An 18,481-nucleotide genomic window follows, 5' to 3' on the forward strand; every position below is an offset into this window, starting at 1 on the left:
CATTCTTCGATGCTTTGCGCCATCTGTCGGAATTATGGAGCTTTTAATCGCGAATAAACGAATGTTTCTGTGGCAACCACATTTGCTGACCACAAGCCGTTTGACAGCTCATGGTGGTAGTCGCGTTTTAATTTCTGCTGTTGCTGCGCGCAAAATGCTTGTGGATGAAGGTGGAAGATTTCTCCAACGACGATTCTCATCCCGTTTCCGGAATGCGGAAGTGGAAGTAGACTAGTAACGACGAAGACGTCGTCGGAAAAGGAAACGATAAACAGCTCCTCAATGTCGTGACTTTCACCCGATTTATCCAGCGAATTCCAAACTCATTCACTACACTCAACAACAACAAGAATTCGATCTACTCCAAGCTGAAGAGTATCATGTTATCGTGCACAGTATGAGATTTGACAGCACGTATTTGCCGAAAGTGCGGCGCGTTGTTTCGAGGATGATTTACCGCGTGTCTTTTTCGGGAATACGCGCAATACTGTAGATCGATCATCTTCTCCTTCAGGTCGCGAACCTCGCCGCGATCACTCTTCAGTATTTGCTTTATTAGTCATTAAACCGTTTAAACCCTTGAAGACGTGTTTCATTCACTCAGCATAATCAAAACACCTACAGACGTTTGACGGATGGAGGTGGAAGAGACCTCCGAGACGGATGATTTTCAATTCATCCCCGGAAATCGGAAGCGGAAGAAGTCCCCTGAGGTCACCGGAGCTGTCGTCGGAGAAGGAAAAGTGGAGTAGAATCTGCTCAAAAACAACAAGTTCAGCCCGCTAGCGGAAAACAAAAACAACAACAATGCCAGCCCAGCAGGAGGAGGAGACGCCCCGGCGGTTCCACCACCCGGCCAGTCGGCAGATAAACAAAAGCAACCACCTTTGGTGGTGAAGAACACCACGGATTTTTACAAGCTCGTGATGATAGTGGAAAGTTGTAAATTTGGTTTCGATCCAATTTACAAACTAACCCGATTTGGAACCAAGGTGACCTTCTCTGTCAAAGATTTTGACAAGTTGCAGGAGCTTCTCAAGAAGAAGAAAGTGGAATTCTACACCCACGAACGCCGGAGCGAACGAAATCATCGGGTGGTTCTTCGTGGTTTGCCTGATGAACTGAAACCGACTGAGGTCAAGTACCTGCTGAAGAGGGATCTCGAAATCGCGGAAGGAAAAATCCACCGTGGACGAAACTCCGTACATTGTTGTTTTCCCCAAGGGATGCACTAATCTGAAGAAGCTCTCTGCAATGAAGGTAGTGGCAAGCACTATCATCCGGTGGGAGGCCTACCGGAACAAGCGGCCGAACGTTACCCAGTGCAGGAACCGCTTGCAGCTGGATCATGGAACCAGGAACTGCCACCTCAAGGGGAGGTGCAACCACAAGACGGACGAGTGCAAAGTCCAAGAAGCCGATTCGAAGCGGTGTGCCAACGGACCGCAGCTGCCCCAAGCGTGCGGACTTCATCCGAAGGCGCCAGCAGGCATCGAAACCGAATCCGCCGGCAAGGAAGGCGGAGAAGCAAAGTCTAGCAGTTCCGGCGTTCAGTTCTGGACTGAAAATCGAATCGCCCTCGAGGAAGCAGCCCAGGTGGCTCCCGAGACTGTGGAGCAATGGAGGAGGAAGCCGGGGAGGTGCTCTACAGTTCGACTGAGCTGTAGGGCATTTTCTCCGAGTATATCATCAGGTTCAAGACCTGCAAGATCCGCTTGGACCAAGTATCCCTCGTCAGTTACATGATCTCCAAGTATGGAGTTTAAGGGGTTGTTTTTTTTTTGTTATATATTAGTTATTTACCGATCCTCGGTTATGAATTAAAAAAAATAATCAAAATACCTAAAATATAATTAACCAGCGTTGAATACACGGATGTTTAGGAATAAAGTACTGTTCACGGAAACCAAGGAATATAAAGTCCGTTTTAGAAACGATGTGATTCATCATTCTACGACAAACTAGAAACGCAAAACAGTAAAATCTTTGTGTGTTTTCGCTATAACAAGCAGTTTTTTATTTCTTGTCTTTATTGAGTTGTTGTTGCGTTCTGCGGCGAGAAGTTGAGTTTCAAGAGAAGTTGTTGTAAGTTACTAGAGTTAAAGAAGCAGGAGGGCGCGCGCACGCACACCTGTCCCAAATTGTTTGTGCTTGTGTTTCATAATTTCACTACTTTTGTTAAGTTATTGTATTTTATTGTTAAGCTTGTTTCAACAGTGCAAACTTTTTTAATCGTACCAACTATTCCAGACTTTGCGTCGAACAAATTAAGCACGCCTTTTTTGATTTTCTCTCATTTTCGACTCGCTGCCAGTTTTGGTTTGGTTATCCTCCTATCTATCTACAACAAAGGTTAAGAACCGGAACGCAAGTTGTAGCAAGAGTCGAGGTTCGTTTCTTTTCTTGGTTGAACTTTTGCCTTCAATTCCTTCTTTTTTTGTTTTCTTCGATGTTTTCCATACCTAATAATTTTTCAAGATGAAACAAACCTCAAAGTTGTGACAGCGCAATATTTAAGTGTTTTCAAAGATCAAAAACAAAAAATGAAAACAATAATTAGAAAAGAAATACCAAAACGTCACTGGTTAACGGTTCTACACGACGAATGCCAAACGTCTACGATTTTTGTATCTCTATCGCTACGATTTAACTTTGGCGCTGCTAATTGTAACTGCTATGTTTCTGTGTTTCAACATTTTTTATGGCTTTTCTAGGATAAAACAGTGTTGTGGGTTGCTTGGCTATAGGATGGCTATTTACGGTTTATGTGCGTGGCATTTCTTGTCGGTTTGTTTTTATTTTGCAGTGTTTTGAATTTTTAAAATAGCGCATTCCTCTCTGCAGATGCTCAAAATGTTCCGTAGTAAAATAAGTCTAAGCTTTGTTGTTGTCACGCTTATTTAGCGAGCTCACTTTTTGTTCGAGCACATGTTTTTCATTCTACCTTGTATTTTCCCTTCTGTTTTATTTTATAATTGATTTTTTTCTTTTAATATAGGCACAGCATTTTACGTGATTAGTATTGATTGCGAGAACAGAACTAAGGAAAGCAATCGTAACACTAATCAAAATTTGAGTCTAATGATATGAGATCATCAATAATTATCTTTGGTTTATTTTAAGTAAAAAGGAATGAAGAGATTTTTTTAATGAAAATAATACTGCCGCTCGAAGCTAGTCCGTCCCATATGTAATTTCGGCAATTTTGAGGTAATAATGCAGTTTGGTTCAAAACTATGTAAACTATCAGAAAAACCAATAAAATGTAGTACTCTGTTCTAGAAATCCGGAGAAAATCCACTTTTTCGTGAAATTCTAACACGTAGCCTTATGGGCGGGACAACTTTGACACGCGTTTTTCTCGGCTTGCTGTTTTTACATATGGGACGGACACGATTAGAGCGGCAGAATACCTTGCGATACAAAAAGTAAAAAAACATAACTTAAACACGAAACAGAAAAAAACAACGTATAATATTCAGCTAAACGATCAAATAACAAAACAAATGACGCTTTAACAAAAGAGAGAAAAACGTTTCAATAGCCAGCAGGCGGGCGGTACGGCGGGGAGCGGTGGGAGCATAGCTTAGCTTGTTGGGCCGTTATTAGACGGTTGGCCCGCCATCGATTGACTTGAGCGTTTTGCGCAAGTTCTCCAGCAAGCCAACCAGCGTGAGGCAAAATCCGCGGCTGGCCGGAATCAGCGGAAAGTCCGGCATGATCGGTGATGACGACGACGATGACTCGGGAATCGAGGGCGTTGAAGCGTCTACGGGAAGATTGGAAGTTAAAATCGATGGAAGATTGATTAGAAGCAGAAACTCACCGTTGGCCTTCCGGTTGGCCTCGTTCGACGCATCCATCCAGCACTTGATGCGCTCGTACATGCCCTGGCCGCGCGCGCTAAAGTGCGCCAGAATTTGCTCGCTAAAGATTTCCGGCGGGTTGCAGATCAGCTTGGTCATGGACTGGACCAGCTTGAGCAGCACCATTTCGTTATACATACGCGAGTTTTCCTTGCCCTGCTGGGAACCTGTGGAATATCACAAGATGAAGTTAGAATTGGCATAAACTGACTGATCAACAAAGTTACCTCTTTGCTTCTCGTAACCGGCCTCGTTAAAGTACGGTTCGTCAACCAGGATCAGTCCCTGGATCGACACGATCACCTGCAGCAGCGTACTGTTGGGACCCCACATCTCGGTGCCCCGTCCGGACCACGTCCCAAGCAGCGAAACGCACACCTTGCCGTCCTCGTACAGGTTCGGATTGAGCCGATCCGAGCAGTAGCTTATGTAATGGCACATTGGCGGCGCGCTCGGGTAGTCCTGCCCGAGTTGAATGTCAAACAGAAACAGCCCATCCTCGTACGGAGTCTTCTTCGGCCCCTCGATCATCACACTCAACAGATCCAGCCGATCCTCGAACGTTCGCACCCAAACCCCCGGCGGAAGTCCCGTCCGCAGCAGCCGGTGTTCACGCTGAACGGCCTTGAAGAAGCTTTGTGCGTTGTTCGTCTGGAACACGGTGAGCAGATACTTGTGCGTGCTGGGTGCACTTTCAAGCACCTGGAAACTCTCGCCAATGTTCCACTCCGACCCGGAATCCTGTTCGTTCGTGGATTCGTTTAGCTCCTTCTGTTCTACACTGGGAGTGCCAGAATTGGACGGCTGCTGCGAGGGAGTCGAAGAAATGGGCTGCGAACTGAACGGCGGAGGCGAAAGCAGAATTTCCTCGATAATGATCTCCTTGAACGGATCTTCCTGGCTGTAGCGTTGATTGATCTCCTGCAGGGCCTTCACCAGCTGCGCTTTGATCAGCGAGCACAACTTGGCGGACACGTTCTCCGCCTGCGGTGAAAAGCTAAAGATCGAGCTGGTGTTGTTCAGTTCGTCACTAATGTTCATGTACAGGTTGTTGACGTTGTCGAGCTCGGCGTTCAGCAGCGACGCGTTCCCAGCAACTTCCGTAGAACTGTTCCGCTCTGCACCGTCACTTTTAGCGGAAAAGTTGCCGGAATCTTCCCCCGCGGCACCGACACCACTTTCTCCCCCGGATTTGGACGAGCTGGTGCTCGTGGTGATGGCTGGATTTTCGTCGATGCTGGAAATATCCGACGAAGTGGACAGATTGTTGCCGGTTGGGAACCTGAACGACGTCGACGAGGTCGTGTTCAAGCTGGATGGATTTGGGGAAGTTGTGGCCGGTTTCTTGGCGGCTTGAGCGATGTTTGCTGTGACGGCTAGTGGGAACTTATGCTCCGAGCTGGGCGTTTCTGCAGTGGGCGTCGTCGTCTTTGACCCGTTCTGATTGAACAACCGATTTTTCTGATCCAACACACGTTCGGCCGTGGTTTGGTTGTTTGATTTACGAACTCGCTCGACCAGGCCCATAAAGTGCTCCTCGTGGAAAAAGGTCGTGTCCATCAGGCGATCCAGGTAGCGACACTTTTTGTACACCATCAACAGCTTTCGCATCATTTCCTGGTTCTGCAGGTGGGGATTTATAATGAACAGCTCTTCCAGCCGAGCCATCGCAACGCGTGCGCGTTCGAGATTCGCCGTAAGTTTAGGTTTCGAGACCCGCTGTGGCGACAGACCACCCAACTCCGATGTTTCGTCTTCCGTTTCCCAAGAATTGTTGTCCGAGTCGTTGTTGCCCCAAAAGTTGTTCTCCGAATCGTACTGCCCCACTTCGAAAATATCCTGCGGCCAGCACATGCTAACGTGATCATCAACCCACCAAACCTTCACCATCCCATTCGGATAGTTGTCGATCACCTGCCCTGCACTACAGCTCGAATCGTCTCCGTTAAAGTTCGCCACCCGAATCACGATTGTACCGGGTCTGTACTGAAAATCCGGATGATCCTTCAAATCGTACACACTCACTTCCGACTCCCCATTGAACGTCGGCTGCGGCTCATCCGTGCACGTGTACGTGCTAAACCACTTGACCTTCGCCGTTCGACCGTGATGGTCCACGTTCTGAATAACTCCGTAATCCCGGAACGAAGGATTCTGCAACGGGTCGGTATTACCCGCAAGCACAAAATCTCCGGGGAAAAACTCATGATCATCCAGATGATGAATCGGGCACAACTCCGTGGACGGAATGCTGGTTTCGATCGTGCCATCCTGCCAAACCACTGTCGCAATACTGTAAACCACCAACGTCTCCGTTATCACTTCATCACCCACCGCCGGCATCTTTTCCGAACTCGCCGACGACGATCGCTTGCGCAGCTTTCGGATCTTCTTCGCCAGCAGCGGCGACTTTTTCGGACTGCCCCGCGGCGTAGCCGTACTTGAGCAAGACGAACCCCCTCCACCACCACCGCCACCCCCGTCCGAAACGTTCGACTCATCACAACCTTCTTCGTCTTCCTCATCCTCCGGATCCGTCTGCCACTCGTCACTTTCGGCCAGCTTGCAGGCCGTCGACGTCGCGGCGTTAGGACGTCTCGGAGAGTTGCGACGAAGTTTGCCCAGTTTCGCCGAAGCGTCCTTCGGGCACAGCTTGGATCGATCCGTTTCGACCTTATCACGTGATCCACCAGTCTCGCCACCGCTCTCCTTCGTCACCGTTATCTTATGACCGTCGTTATCACAGACCACCTTCTCGTCGTCCTCTTCCTCCTTCACGCTGCCCATCATCTTTTTATATCTAGCGCTAAGCTCCTTCCTCCACTGGCTCTTTCGGCAGAACGAATCGCCCTCCTCAATCTTCAGATAGTTCTTGTCGTTGATCTGCAACATGCACGACTCGAACAAGTTGAGCTTCTTCAACCGCTTCAAATCCTCCCCCGTAATGTAATCCGGCGGCTGCTGAATCCCGTTCTCCTTCATCTCCGCCGCCAACTCCTCGCACGACGCCTTGCACTGCCAGTGCACCCAAACGCCCTCGATGTCGACCGACTGGACGGTAAACTTCCGGTCCACCATCTTGTGCTTCCGGCTCAGCTTCATCTCGGCCGACGTGTTCAACCACTTGGCATTCTCCAGCTCGCTAATCGGCCCCACCAGCGTCTGTCCGGGGTAAAACAGCGTACCGGCAAAGTACCCGCACCGGGACCGCGTGTCGTTGTCCTTCAACGTACAGTAATCGACGTCCGGTCGAACCTCGATCAGTGATCCGCACTGCGACTTGAGCACCAGCTTCTCGTTGACGTTCTTTGTGCTGCCGACCCACGAGTCCAGGCACACGGCGTTATCCTTCGGCATCGAGAGCAGCGGGCGCAGTCGATCCGAGGATACGTTCCGAACCACCAGTTTGGTGCCAGCGATCTGGAAACGAAAGAACTTCATCAAAATCCATCTTATTTTAAGCATGAGTTGCACCGTTCTCAAACCTTGACATCCGCTTTGACCAAAATTTCGTGGCAATAGCCCCGCTGCGTGTCCTTGCCCTTGATCATGCGCCGGACGACATCTCCGGGCATCAGCGTTCGATCGGTGAGACCGACCTGCAAGCGACAAAGATGAATAATTAGCAATACACGTTCTCGTGTTGCGAAACGGTGTTCCCTTCTCCCGAAGTGAAAATCAAATACCTAGCCCCTGGCCAACTCGTTTACTACTGTAAGAACCTTTGTCATGAAAATTCGTAGCTACTTTTCCAACAAAAATATAAAAAAAAATATTTTCTAGAGGTCTTTTTTGGCCAAACACGTACCTCAACTCTTTAGACAGCTGCCAAAATATCAGGATTTGTTCTAGGAACGAGATTTTTTCAGCGAAGTCATCATGGAGTTTGAGTTTATTACACAAATTGAAACATAGTTTTCGCGAAGTCTTCATTTAGAATAACAGGAATAATATTCTATTTGAGAAAAGAACATTTTTAATACATTAAAGAGGATTTTGTCTAACACGCAGAAAAATAAGGCATATTTGAATGAACAAAACATTTTGTTGATTTGAAAATCAAGATTTTTGTTGAATCAACGCTTAACGTCAAAGCAACTTTTTCAAAACAACAAAAGATTTTTGTGGAATTGGGAAAATCAAGGTTTGTTTCAACGCAACATCCGGTGCGTTTTCTCGGACAACCATTGGGTCCGTCGGTGACGTTTTCAAACTCGGCGAAAATTCTTAGCATCAACCATCTGGCTGTTTCAAGTTTGTCTCAAGTTAATCAAATCGGACCACTCTTAATACTGAAGATGAAGCTGGTGTTGAAGATATATAATTTGGTGAGCCCGTTCTAGTTATAGTACAAAAAAAACTTATACGCAAACATTCACTCATTCCACTCAAGACTAACTACGCCAATTTGTTCCCTTGGTCGTTCGCTGTGAGTTGTGGATTTCCTGCTTCTCTAATGAAGGTTCGACTGGGGGGCATGCTTATTAGCTTCTCGTCGCTCCATATCCTCAGTGACGTGATGGGAGCAAGGGCGTCTATGCAAAGTGTCCCTACACCCGCTACAAATTTCCGGCGCTTGGGGAGGAAAGAGGGAAACCATTTTTATCTATGCGCCGGTATTTGTAGCATTAAAATTCGTGCAAAAAAACTTATGCACGTGGGTGTACAGATTACGGAGTAAAAGATGATCGCCTAGCGCTCACATGTGTTTCGGGACCAAGTTGCCTGCGGGTATGGGGATCATACATACATACATACATACATTAAAGAGGATTTTGTCAAATTCGCTTCGCTTCGCTAGGAGACGGTGATTTTAGTGGATTGCAGACTGGATTTTCGCCATGTGATGTGATGATTGTCTAAGCCCAAGTTGCCTAGGAATCGATAATTGGGAATAGAACCAATTCCACCTGAACCAGATTCTCACCACCATGGCAGCCGTCCATTGCCGGCCGCTCCCATCTCCACCGCGCACCAGGGACAAGGAAAGGGATTTGGAAGACGGGAAGTGTTGATGCTCCACTTGTTTAAAGGGTCAAGGGCAAGTCACCACGGTGTCCCCAAGTAAGTTTCGCTTGGAGTTGGACGGTTTTTGGGAAGGTGAATGGTCTGAGGATCCACCCTAGGCGAGTTGTAACGACCGTTGCAGTGTTGTTCGAATTCTTCGTGTGTTCTCATTTCAATTCGTCTCATGAATTCTATCAGTCGCCCAGGCTATTTATAGCGAGGTAATGTAGGTTCATTTCAAATGCGCCTGCACGCATGCAATGCAATGCATTCTTGTATGTTCTGATATTCAACTTGCATTCAATTTTATTCTCGTCCGTTTCTTGGATTCAACTATATCAGTGTCTAAGTCCTACTCAAGCTACCAATGCTTCACGGTAAAGTGGAAAGCATTTTGCTTGCCAATCCTAAGGACAGGGGATCGAACCCCGCCGTTTTTCATTAATTTCCAAATTCAATGAGTCCAGAACTTTCTCGTTGGGAGCAGATTGGATCCCAGGACCATTCGCTTATAAAGCGAACACCGTAACCATTCAGCCACGACCGCTCCTCCATTAAAGAGGATTTTGTCAAATTTTATATAAACTAAAAATGTTTTCCCGGTTTCTCATTCCCGAGTTTTTCCCGGTTTTCTCCCGGCGAATAAAAATTCCGGTTTTTTCACGAGGTGGCCACCCTGAGATAGATGTTGGAGCAAGCAATAAAGCAATGACAAGTCTGACAATGCCGTTTCAGCAATAAAATGTGACAATGCTGAAAAGATATCCAGGATGTTTCAATCCAAATATATTATTTAAAAAATCTTTTTATTTAAACAAAATGTATGTCTTCTGTCCTTCGCAACACTGAGAATAAAAAATATTGTTATCTGTTCATTCTTTAATCGATTGTATGGCAAGCCTGCCGGAGTTACAAAAAGGACGACGAAAAAGTATTTTAGGACATAAATCGATTTTTTCGCTCTATCTGTCCCACCCAATGTAAATCCCGATGACTAAATTATGTTGCTCTCGGGTGGCAGAGGCAAAAGAGGTGTCAGAACCGACATCAATAATAAATTCGTTTCATAACCATAATGTGTGGTACACGAAGGCTCCACGACGACCACCGGATCGGCCATTGCCCGCACCCATCTCCACTTACTTTGCACTGCTTAACCACCTCGATCTGGCCGTCCGGGTGCCAACAGGCCCGGATTTCACCCTTTTTCAGCGCATCCTCTTCGAATCCTTCCTCGCCTTCGCTGAACTCGACCTCCAGAACCACTCCGAACTTGACGCGGCCCTTGCCATCGATGCAGAACACTTCGTCCTCGTAAAAGTATTGATTTTCATCGCCATCCTCCGGGAGTTGGTGGTCTGCTGCTGTCGGATTGGTGGCCTGGCCCTTCGCCTGATGCACTTTGGATTTGGGATTGCTGTTGCCACTGTTTGAAGCCATTACGACGAATGTCGGCACATTGCTTACGGAGAATTTTTAAGAACCGGAATCGACCGCGGAACAAACGAAATCCGATAAAAAAGTTGTCGATTTCGATGGTGTCCTGCGACAAGTTGACACTTGCTTTTGTCAAAAGGTCCTGCGTTTACTGCGATCGAAAAAGAAGCAAAAGTGATGATAATGTTTTAGCTTTGTGTTCTGCTGCTTTGGGTAACTTTGTACTCAAAATTTATCTACACTTTTAAAACTTTTAAACCCGGATCACCAACTCCCCTGTTTGAAAAATGTCGCACGTCGTACGAGTTGTCGCACGGTTTTGATTTTACCGTTTCGATATCGATTGGTCGAAAGGACGACAAACGTGCGACAAACACTCGACATGCCCGACATTGTTTTTTCCATCAATTTACCTTCAATTCGACGTCGATTATCGTCGACGCAAACAGTTTGACAGTTCTCTTCAGTTGATCTTGTTCGGACTTGATTGCAACTGAGTCGAACCCTCGGTCGAACCCGTTGTTGTTAATTTTAGGCTTTGGGAGGATTTTGTACAGTTTAAAGGTAAGTTGTGTTCTAGGTTGAATTACTTTTCTGCCGGAAAGTTCCGGCCGGAGGGCGAGCGACCGAATCAAAGTGTTTTGTATTCCAGATTTCGGTCTTCGTGGCGGTATAGGAGGAAGAGGAGGAGGAGGAGGACGGACAATATGGTATACTCGGCCGGCATTCTGCAAGACGGGACAGGAAGGAATCAGTTTGCAATCGAGGAACCGGTTGGTGTTTGGTGTTTTACTTTCCGCGGGAGGTTGCGACGCATATCTAATGGAACTGGTGAGTCATGTTTAAGAAACGATGGAGGAGGTGTGCTGGATTTGATTTGATAATTGTAAAATTAAATTATAAAGTTTTTCATTCTTAATTTAAAATTCTAGCATTCTAGAACATAAGAATGAAAGAATTTAAAATTCTCAAAGTCTTCAAATATTTTTTTTTTAATTTTGAAATCTTGAAATATGAAAATTTTGAAATTGACAAAAATTTAAATACTAAAATTCCTTAATTCATCAATACTGAAATTCTTCCATTCATAAAAACTAAAAATCTAGCATTATAAAGTTCTTAAATTCCCAAAACGTTAGTCGCCCGAATAGGAATTTTGAATTCTAAAATTCAAAAAATTATAAATTCTAAATTTCCAAAATTGTAAATGCTAAAAATGCTAAAATTTCAAAAAATTATAATTTTAAATCAAAAATTCGAAAATTCTATTTTAATTACTTGTACGCATTTTAAGAATTAATAAGATTCTTAAAATTCTACATATTAAAAAAATCTCATTTTTTTTGCAAATCTTAAATTTTTGAAAATATTAAATAAAATACAAATTTTAAAACTAAAAAAAAATTACAAAATAAAAATTATACAAAATAAAAAAACATTTATAATGTCAAATGAAAAACAGGAGTTATAAAAACATCATGAATTGAATTAAATGATTTTGGTATTGAGGTACTTTCAAATTTTAAAATTCAGAATTTTAGAGTTTTAGAATTTTAAGATTTTTGAATTTAGAATTTAAGAATTTTAGAATTTTAGAATTTTAGAATTTTAAAATTTTAGAATTTTAAAATTTTAGAATTTTAGAATTTTAGAATTTTAGAATTTTGGAATTTTAGAATTTTAGAATTTTAGAATTTTAGAATTTCAGAATTTTAGGATTTTAGAATTTTAGAATTTTAGAATTTTAGAATTTTAGAATTTTAGAATTTTAGAATTTTAGAATTTTAGAATTTTAGAATTTGATGATGAGATGATGATTTGATTGGGTCATACAAAAATTCAGAAATTTGTAAACGTTTGACTGTTAAATTTTTTTTAGCATTCCAAAATTTGGTACAATTTTTAAATAAGAATAATATTTTTGGATTTTAAAATTATTTGCAATAAGCTGAGTGTTATACGTTTTTTAAATTTACATTTTTTAGAAGTCTTCATTTATATTTTAGAATTTTAAAATTTTATAATTTTAGAATTTTAGAATTTTAGAATTTGAGATTTTTATAATTTAAGAATTTTAGAATTTTAGAATTTTAGAGTTTTAGAGTTTTAGAATTTTAGAATTTTAGAATTTTAGAATTTTAGAATTTTAGAATTTCAGAATTTGATGATGAGATGATGATTTGATTGGGTCATACAAACATTCAGAAATTTGTAAACGTTTGATTGTTAAATTTTTTAGCATTTCAAAATTTGGTACAATTTTTAAATAATAATAATATTTTTGGATTTTAAAATTATTTGCAATAATCTGAGTGTTATATGTTTTTAAATTTAATGTTTTTAGAAGTCTTCATCTATAATTCTTTTTAAATGTTTAAATTTTGATTATTCTTGATTACATTTTCAAAACAACCAATGCGTCATTGGTTTCCTATGTTCACGGGACCTTTTGTAAAAGTTAGCGAGAATTCATAAATTTAGTTTTTCTTTACAGTTCAAAAATACATATTTGAAATTTTATTTTCTTGAAATTTTATTATTATTATCGAGATTATTATTATTGAAATCTGAATTTAATGTATAAGTTCTTGCCAATTGTTGATTGATGATATATTTTTCAGGCAGTAAACATATTCCAAGCTGATCCTGCCGGAAATCATGCGTCCCCGTGTGGTCCCGCGTGGCTTCCGTAGAACCCACGGAAGCAGCCACGTTTTCTCGTACTCATGCTCCCACAAACCCACGTTGTCTCGTACTCCGGTAAACATCAATCTGTCGGAGGTCCAAGATCGTCGCCAAGGCGTTTGATCAGCTCGGCGAGGAGCAAAAGTCCAACACGCCCAAGATGCTGCCACGGCCGCCTCAGAAGAACATCAACATCCAATCTGCGGTCAAAGAAAATCCCGAAGGAAGCCAGGTTGGAGAAGATTCGGCGATCCGCATGTGAAATTTAGTGAACAAGTGAAAATGTTTGTGAAATTTTGACAGTTTGAATAATTAAAAAAAGCAATAAAAACAAAACAACAGTTTTTTTCAACTGCAACATAACCTAAAAATCCGAAATGACAGCACGCGACAATAGCACGACATTCTAAATAACAAAATCGTGCGACGTCGGTCGAATGTCGTACGACAATGTCAGCTCGGCGAGGAGCAAAAGTCCAACACGCCCAAGATGCTGCCACGGCCGCCTCAGAAGAACATCAACATCCAAGCCGGAATCTGCGGTCAAAGAAAATCCCGAAGGAAGCCAGGTTGGAGAAGATTCGGCGATCCGCATGTGAAATTTAGTGAACAAGTGAAAATGTTTGTGAAATTTTGACAGTTTGAATAATTAAAAAAAGCAATAAAAACAAAACAACAGTTTTTTTCAACTGCAACATAACCTAAAAATCCGAAATGACAGCACGCGACAATAGCACGACATTCTAAATAACAAAATCGTGCGACGTCGGTCGAATGTCGTACGACAATGTCGTACAATTTCGATCATCGATCGCACGACAAATACGACATTTTGGTGCAAAAACGTATGACATTCGCGCGAAAGTCGCACGACATTGTCGTGCGACGTCGTACGGTTGCACGGACGACAAACGACGGACGTCTGACGGACTTTTCAGTCAGGGTCTCCACATCTGTTTTTTACCAAGGGGCTGGAAACTCTAATATTACTTAGGAATACTGAGTATACTAACGATATTCCAGTATACTTGTTAGTATACTAACCGAAAAGCAATAAACGGTTAGTATATTAAGATACTCTCAGTATATTGGTAAGTATACTGGAAATATGTAAAGGAAATAATAAGTATACTAACATATATTTTGATATACTGGGTAACATAATAATTATAGCTCTAAGAGTTTCCAACCCCTTGTTTTTTACACGGTTAGGGCATCTGCAGCGCTGGGGTGCAAATCAAATTTGCACCTGGCTTATGAATACCGAGATCAAATTTGTAGCCTTGAAAAAACTCCGTCATCCCCACCGCTAGGGTAGCAAATTTGCCATTGAAACGGGGTACAAATATAGTTTTTTTTAGTTTTTTGCTCTCGTTTACCTTCAAAATCAATTATAAGGCTTTCTAGTCAGAAATTTACCAACACATTCAAAGCATGTTTACATGACAGCTGGACGTTTGTTTGCATCAGGTTTCCTATCTCTTTCTAGCAAATTTTTTTTGTCTAGCGACTTCTAGCTGGTTAATTTGACTGACTGCCCGATATGTCAGCCAACATACTTCGCAGGGCTGTGACAGCTACAGCTCGATCATAGAGATATCCACGCGCGAGAGTGTGTTAGTTTGTAACAAAATTTACACGCACACAAAGGCAAATCGAGTAGAATGATTCGTCTGTCAAAATCAGCTGTGTCCTTTGTTATACCACGAGCACGTGGTAAACAGCTGGTTTTCTACAGACGATTGATCTACTCGATTTGCCTATGTCTGCGTAAAAAAAGTGTAAACAAAATCAGCTGCTTGGAATTCAGCCAATCACAATCGTTCAAAACCAAAACAATACTTCAAATACAAATACTAACACAGAATGATGGTGTGCGTGAGAGAAACCGTGGAGATCTCTATTGTTTGCATCAGGACACTGTGACGAGGAGTTCGTCATTTTTGAGTTAAATTATATTTTTTTCACTGGGCCTAGAAAGCTTTATAAGGCTTTCTAGTCATAAATTTACCAATACATTCAAAGTATGTTTACATGACAGCTGGACGTTTGTTTGCATCAGGTTTCCTATCTCTTTCTAGCAAAAGTTTTTTGTCAGGCGACTTCTACACTCAACCCCCGGTGGTTGGTCACTTTTTCGTTTGACACTTTTTTAGTTTGTACCCCGTTGGTTGGTCAAAGTCAAACTAAAAAGTGACGAACTGTCACTTTTTACACGGCGCTCACACACACTATCTAAACAAACGTTCAGTAGTGTGTGTGAACTCCGTGTAAAAGGGGTGTCAAACTAAAAAGTGACCCCGTTCGTTTGACAACAGTTGGTGTCAAACCATCGGGGTTTGAGTGTAGCTGTTTTTTTTGACTGACTGCCCGATATGTCAGCCAACATACTTCGCATGGCTGTGACAGTTACAGCTCGAGCATAGAGTTATCTACGTGTGCATGTATTGCGTGTACGTACACGAAAAAGATTGAGGTTAAATTTTGTACCCGCCAGCAAAACAAATGGGGTGCTAGTGTGCGTGAGCTCGGGCTTAGATAACTCTATTGTTTGCATCAGGACACTGTGACGAGGAGTTCGTCATTTTTGAGTTGAATTATATTTTTTTCACTTGGCCTAGAAAGCCTTATTATGTGTTGTTTTATGCCTAAAGCAAAGATAATTGTAAGTGTATTCACTTTTCTCTGCCTAAAGACTACTATTCAGATCGAAAGGAAAGGGGTAAAGAAACAGCTTTACGAACAGCAGAACAAAAGAGAGGGAAAGATTTCTTGGGGCTTTTCATCACCCTCTCCGACTTGCTTGCGCTGCCGCTGCTGCTCATTTGATTTTTTTTCTTAACCGGTTCCTTCAGAAGTGCGTACACTCAAACCCCGATGGTTTGACACCAACTGTTGTCAAACGAACGGGGTCACTTTTTAGTTTGACACCCCTTTTACACGGAGTTCACACACACTACTGAACGTTTGTTTAGATAGTGTGTGTGAGCGCCGTGTAAAAAGTGACAGTTCGTCACTTTTTAGTTTGACTTTGACCAACCAACGGGGTACAAACTAAAAAAGTGTCAAACGAAAAAGTGACCAACCACCGGGGGTTGAGTGTATACCGTTTAAACATGCTAAAAGTTTATAAAAAAAACAAGCCTTACCCGACAAACTTTGTTCTGCCTTTTCTTCGTTTGTTGACGGTTTTTGCATAGACTAATAAAAGACTACACAGTAGGCTCTGAACCATGACTCAACCTTTTTATGACCCCTCGGCACGGCCGGTTCACTGTCAAAAATGACAGATCGAAATGTCATCAACTGGCAGCTCTGACGTTGACATGACATTTCACGCAATGTTATTGTTTATGTTGTGTTTTGAATTAAACGGAAAATGTTCCAGATGCGGACGGTAATTACTAGAGTGAACCATCGTTCGGGGGGGATCCTGAGGGTGGTCGAATTTCTAGCGATTCCGTTTGTCTGCTGAAAGATAGACACGCCTACGCCTGTAGGTCATTCCGGGATTCGAACGGCAACATGGGCCTCACCATCGAGGGCAAGAAGTGGCTCCCGATCCAGATCATTTCGGGCTGTCAATCGTCATCCTCCCAGAAAACGACCACGTGAACACCGTCGGGTTTACCAAGCAAAGCGGCGTATTGTCCGTTTCTTTCGAAGGTACACGCCGCGCGGCACTTCAGAATGTGCCGCAGACACTGTTGCCAACGATTTTCTGCACTTTTGGTGCAATAAAAAACATTTCCGGCAACAATGCCATGCAATTCGAAGAAGAAGATCAACAAAAACAAAACGCACAGTATGGGATTTGACAGCGCGCATTTGCCGAAAGTGCGGCGCGTCGTTTCGAGGCTGGTATGCCGCGTGTCTTTTTCGGGAATACACGCAATATCTAGTCGTGGCCCGCCTCCGGTTGATACTGCCGGGACAAGACTGACCTTCTTCAAGCCGGGATCTTCATCCAGAAAGGCAAGAAAGTCCTTGCAGACGCCATCTGGGCCTCGACGTACTGAATCTACTTCAAAAACCTCAACAGGCCCAAGATCTTTGCCCCGAACTGCCATTCCGAACCCGGGGGCTTGAGCTCGAACCAGCAACTTGGAACTGGCAACGAGGAAGACGAACAACGCAGCTTGTCAGCAAGCAGGTGCAGGGCATGCGCATCCTTAAAGTTACTAGCGGAGGTCAGCACAGTTTGTCCCATGTAGAGGAGACTTAGAGGAAGCCACCCCGTCACGGAACCGAAACCCGCCGCCGCCGCTAAGTCCAAGAATGTAGAATGAGAATAAATTTTACTACAAAGAAAACAAATACGCGGATACTTTTTATCATGTACTTCAAATTTTATTTTCAATTGTTGGTTACAAATATTTTCAACTTGATCTAAAAATTCACTTCTTCTTGACCAACTCCTCGCCCTTCTGGATGTTTTTCTTCAGCTCCTGAATGGCTTTCTTGAGCAGCTCCTTCTCGTTGGCGTTCACCTTGGGCAGACCAAGGTTCTTCTCGAGACCGTTCTTGCCCAGCAGCAGCGGCGTGGAGAAGTAAGTGGCCTTGGTAATATCCGAGCGGAAAAGACCGGAATGTTGACCTCTTGTGGGTCGACTCCGGCACGGTCAATGTCCAGCATGGAAATGGCCAACACGCGCTTTGGGTCCAAAACTGCAGCCTTGGGCAGAGTGTCGCAGGCAATCGGGACCGTTGAGTTAACCGGATTCGAGATGGGGGCACGCATTGGCACATCCGGCGGCGAGGCCGCGGGCGATCAAGGTGTTCGTGTTGAACAGATTTGGCTTGCTAAACAATAATCCCTGCACTGCTGATTAACTTATTGCAAAGCAAAATAACACAAACAAGATGCGCGCGTAAATCAGCACAAAACGAAATCGAAAAAGCCAGCGCTGCCAGGTCGATCTGTCATACGAGGGGCGAGCCGATATGGGGTTCAACGTTGTACCCGCGGTTCACAGCTTATGAGTCATACTTTTTGGAAAATTTTGTTCGGAGTGAGTAGTCTTTAATTAGTCTATGGTTTTTGCTTATTCCGCCTCTTGTGATCATTTTACGTAACTTTCTATCCTGTGGTGATTTTACGCAACTTTCTCCATACAATCGGCAGATTTTCCGGAATCGGTTCCAAAGTGGCCAAAGTTGTAATTTTCTGGCGTAAGAACCTTCCTTGGGCTTATACGAACCCAACGCAACAAAAAGCACCTCGATCCGACGATCGATCTTCATATTTATATTAAGAGATTCGACAGAAACGTGCACGCATCCTGGTGGCGAGTAGAAGCACTACGCAACGATGTTCGGAATGACAGCGGGCTTGGAAATATTATTTTTTTTTGCAGTTTTTGATTTTTATTTCCTTCAAATATTTTTTAACGTCGATGAAAGTTATTGTAAAGTGTGGCAATCGCATAAACGAATCGAATGATGTATAAATCATAGGGGCTGAGTTAATTTTTCATGTTTTTTCC

The 18,481-nt window shown here is 43.3% G+C and overlaps 2 protein-coding genes across 2 annotated transcripts; both read right to left on the reverse strand.

The window, feature by feature from the left end:
- Positions 1-1,985: 1,985 nt before the first annotated feature.
- Positions 1,986-10,471, reverse strand: LOC6034930 ((E3-independent) E2 ubiquitin-conjugating enzyme). Its single transcript, XM_038258277.1, has 5 exons — positions 10,017-10,471; positions 7,352-7,465; positions 4,094-7,286; positions 3,827-4,033; positions 1,986-3,769 (listed from the first exon to the last, which is right to left on the reverse strand). Exons 1-5 carry the CDS (start codon positions 10,311-10,313, stop codon positions 3,606-3,608), a joined length of 3,975 nt encoding a protein of 1,324 aa, XP_038114205.1. The 5' UTR covers positions 10,314-10,471; the 3' UTR covers positions 1,986-3,605.
- A 6,856-nt stretch (positions 10,472-17,327) lies between these two features.
- Positions 17,328-17,617, reverse strand: LOC119765027 (malate dehydrogenase, mitochondrial-like; the record flags this gene model as incomplete). Its single annotated transcript, XM_038248072.1, has 1 exon — positions 17,328-17,617. A coding segment is annotated over one exon (225 nt), but the record flags the coding sequence as incomplete, so codon positions are not given.
- Between the last annotated feature and the right edge of the window lie 864 nt (positions 17,618-18,481).

The sequence above is a fragment of the Culex quinquefasciatus genome, chromosome 1 (genome assembly GCF_015732765.1).
Source record: "Culex quinquefasciatus strain JHB chromosome 1, VPISU_Cqui_1.0_pri_paternal, whole genome shotgun sequence".
In the NCBI taxonomy this organism is placed as follows: domain Eukaryota; kingdom Metazoa; phylum Arthropoda; class Insecta; order Diptera; family Culicidae; genus Culex; species Culex quinquefasciatus.

Coding starts and splice junctions, on each gene's coding strand:
- LOC6034930 (XM_038258277.1), bottom strand. CDS start 10,313: ATGGCTTCAAACAGTGGCAACAGCAATCCCAAATCCAAAGTGCATCAG. Junction 7,287..7,351: donor TGGTCAAAGCGGATGTCAAG/GTTTGAGAACGG, acceptor TTTCGTTTCCAG/ATCGCTGGCACCAAACTGGT. Junction 3,770..3,826: donor GGCCAACCGGAAGGCCAACG/GTGAGTTTCTGC, acceptor ATCTTCCCGTAG/ACGCTTCAACGCCCTCGATT.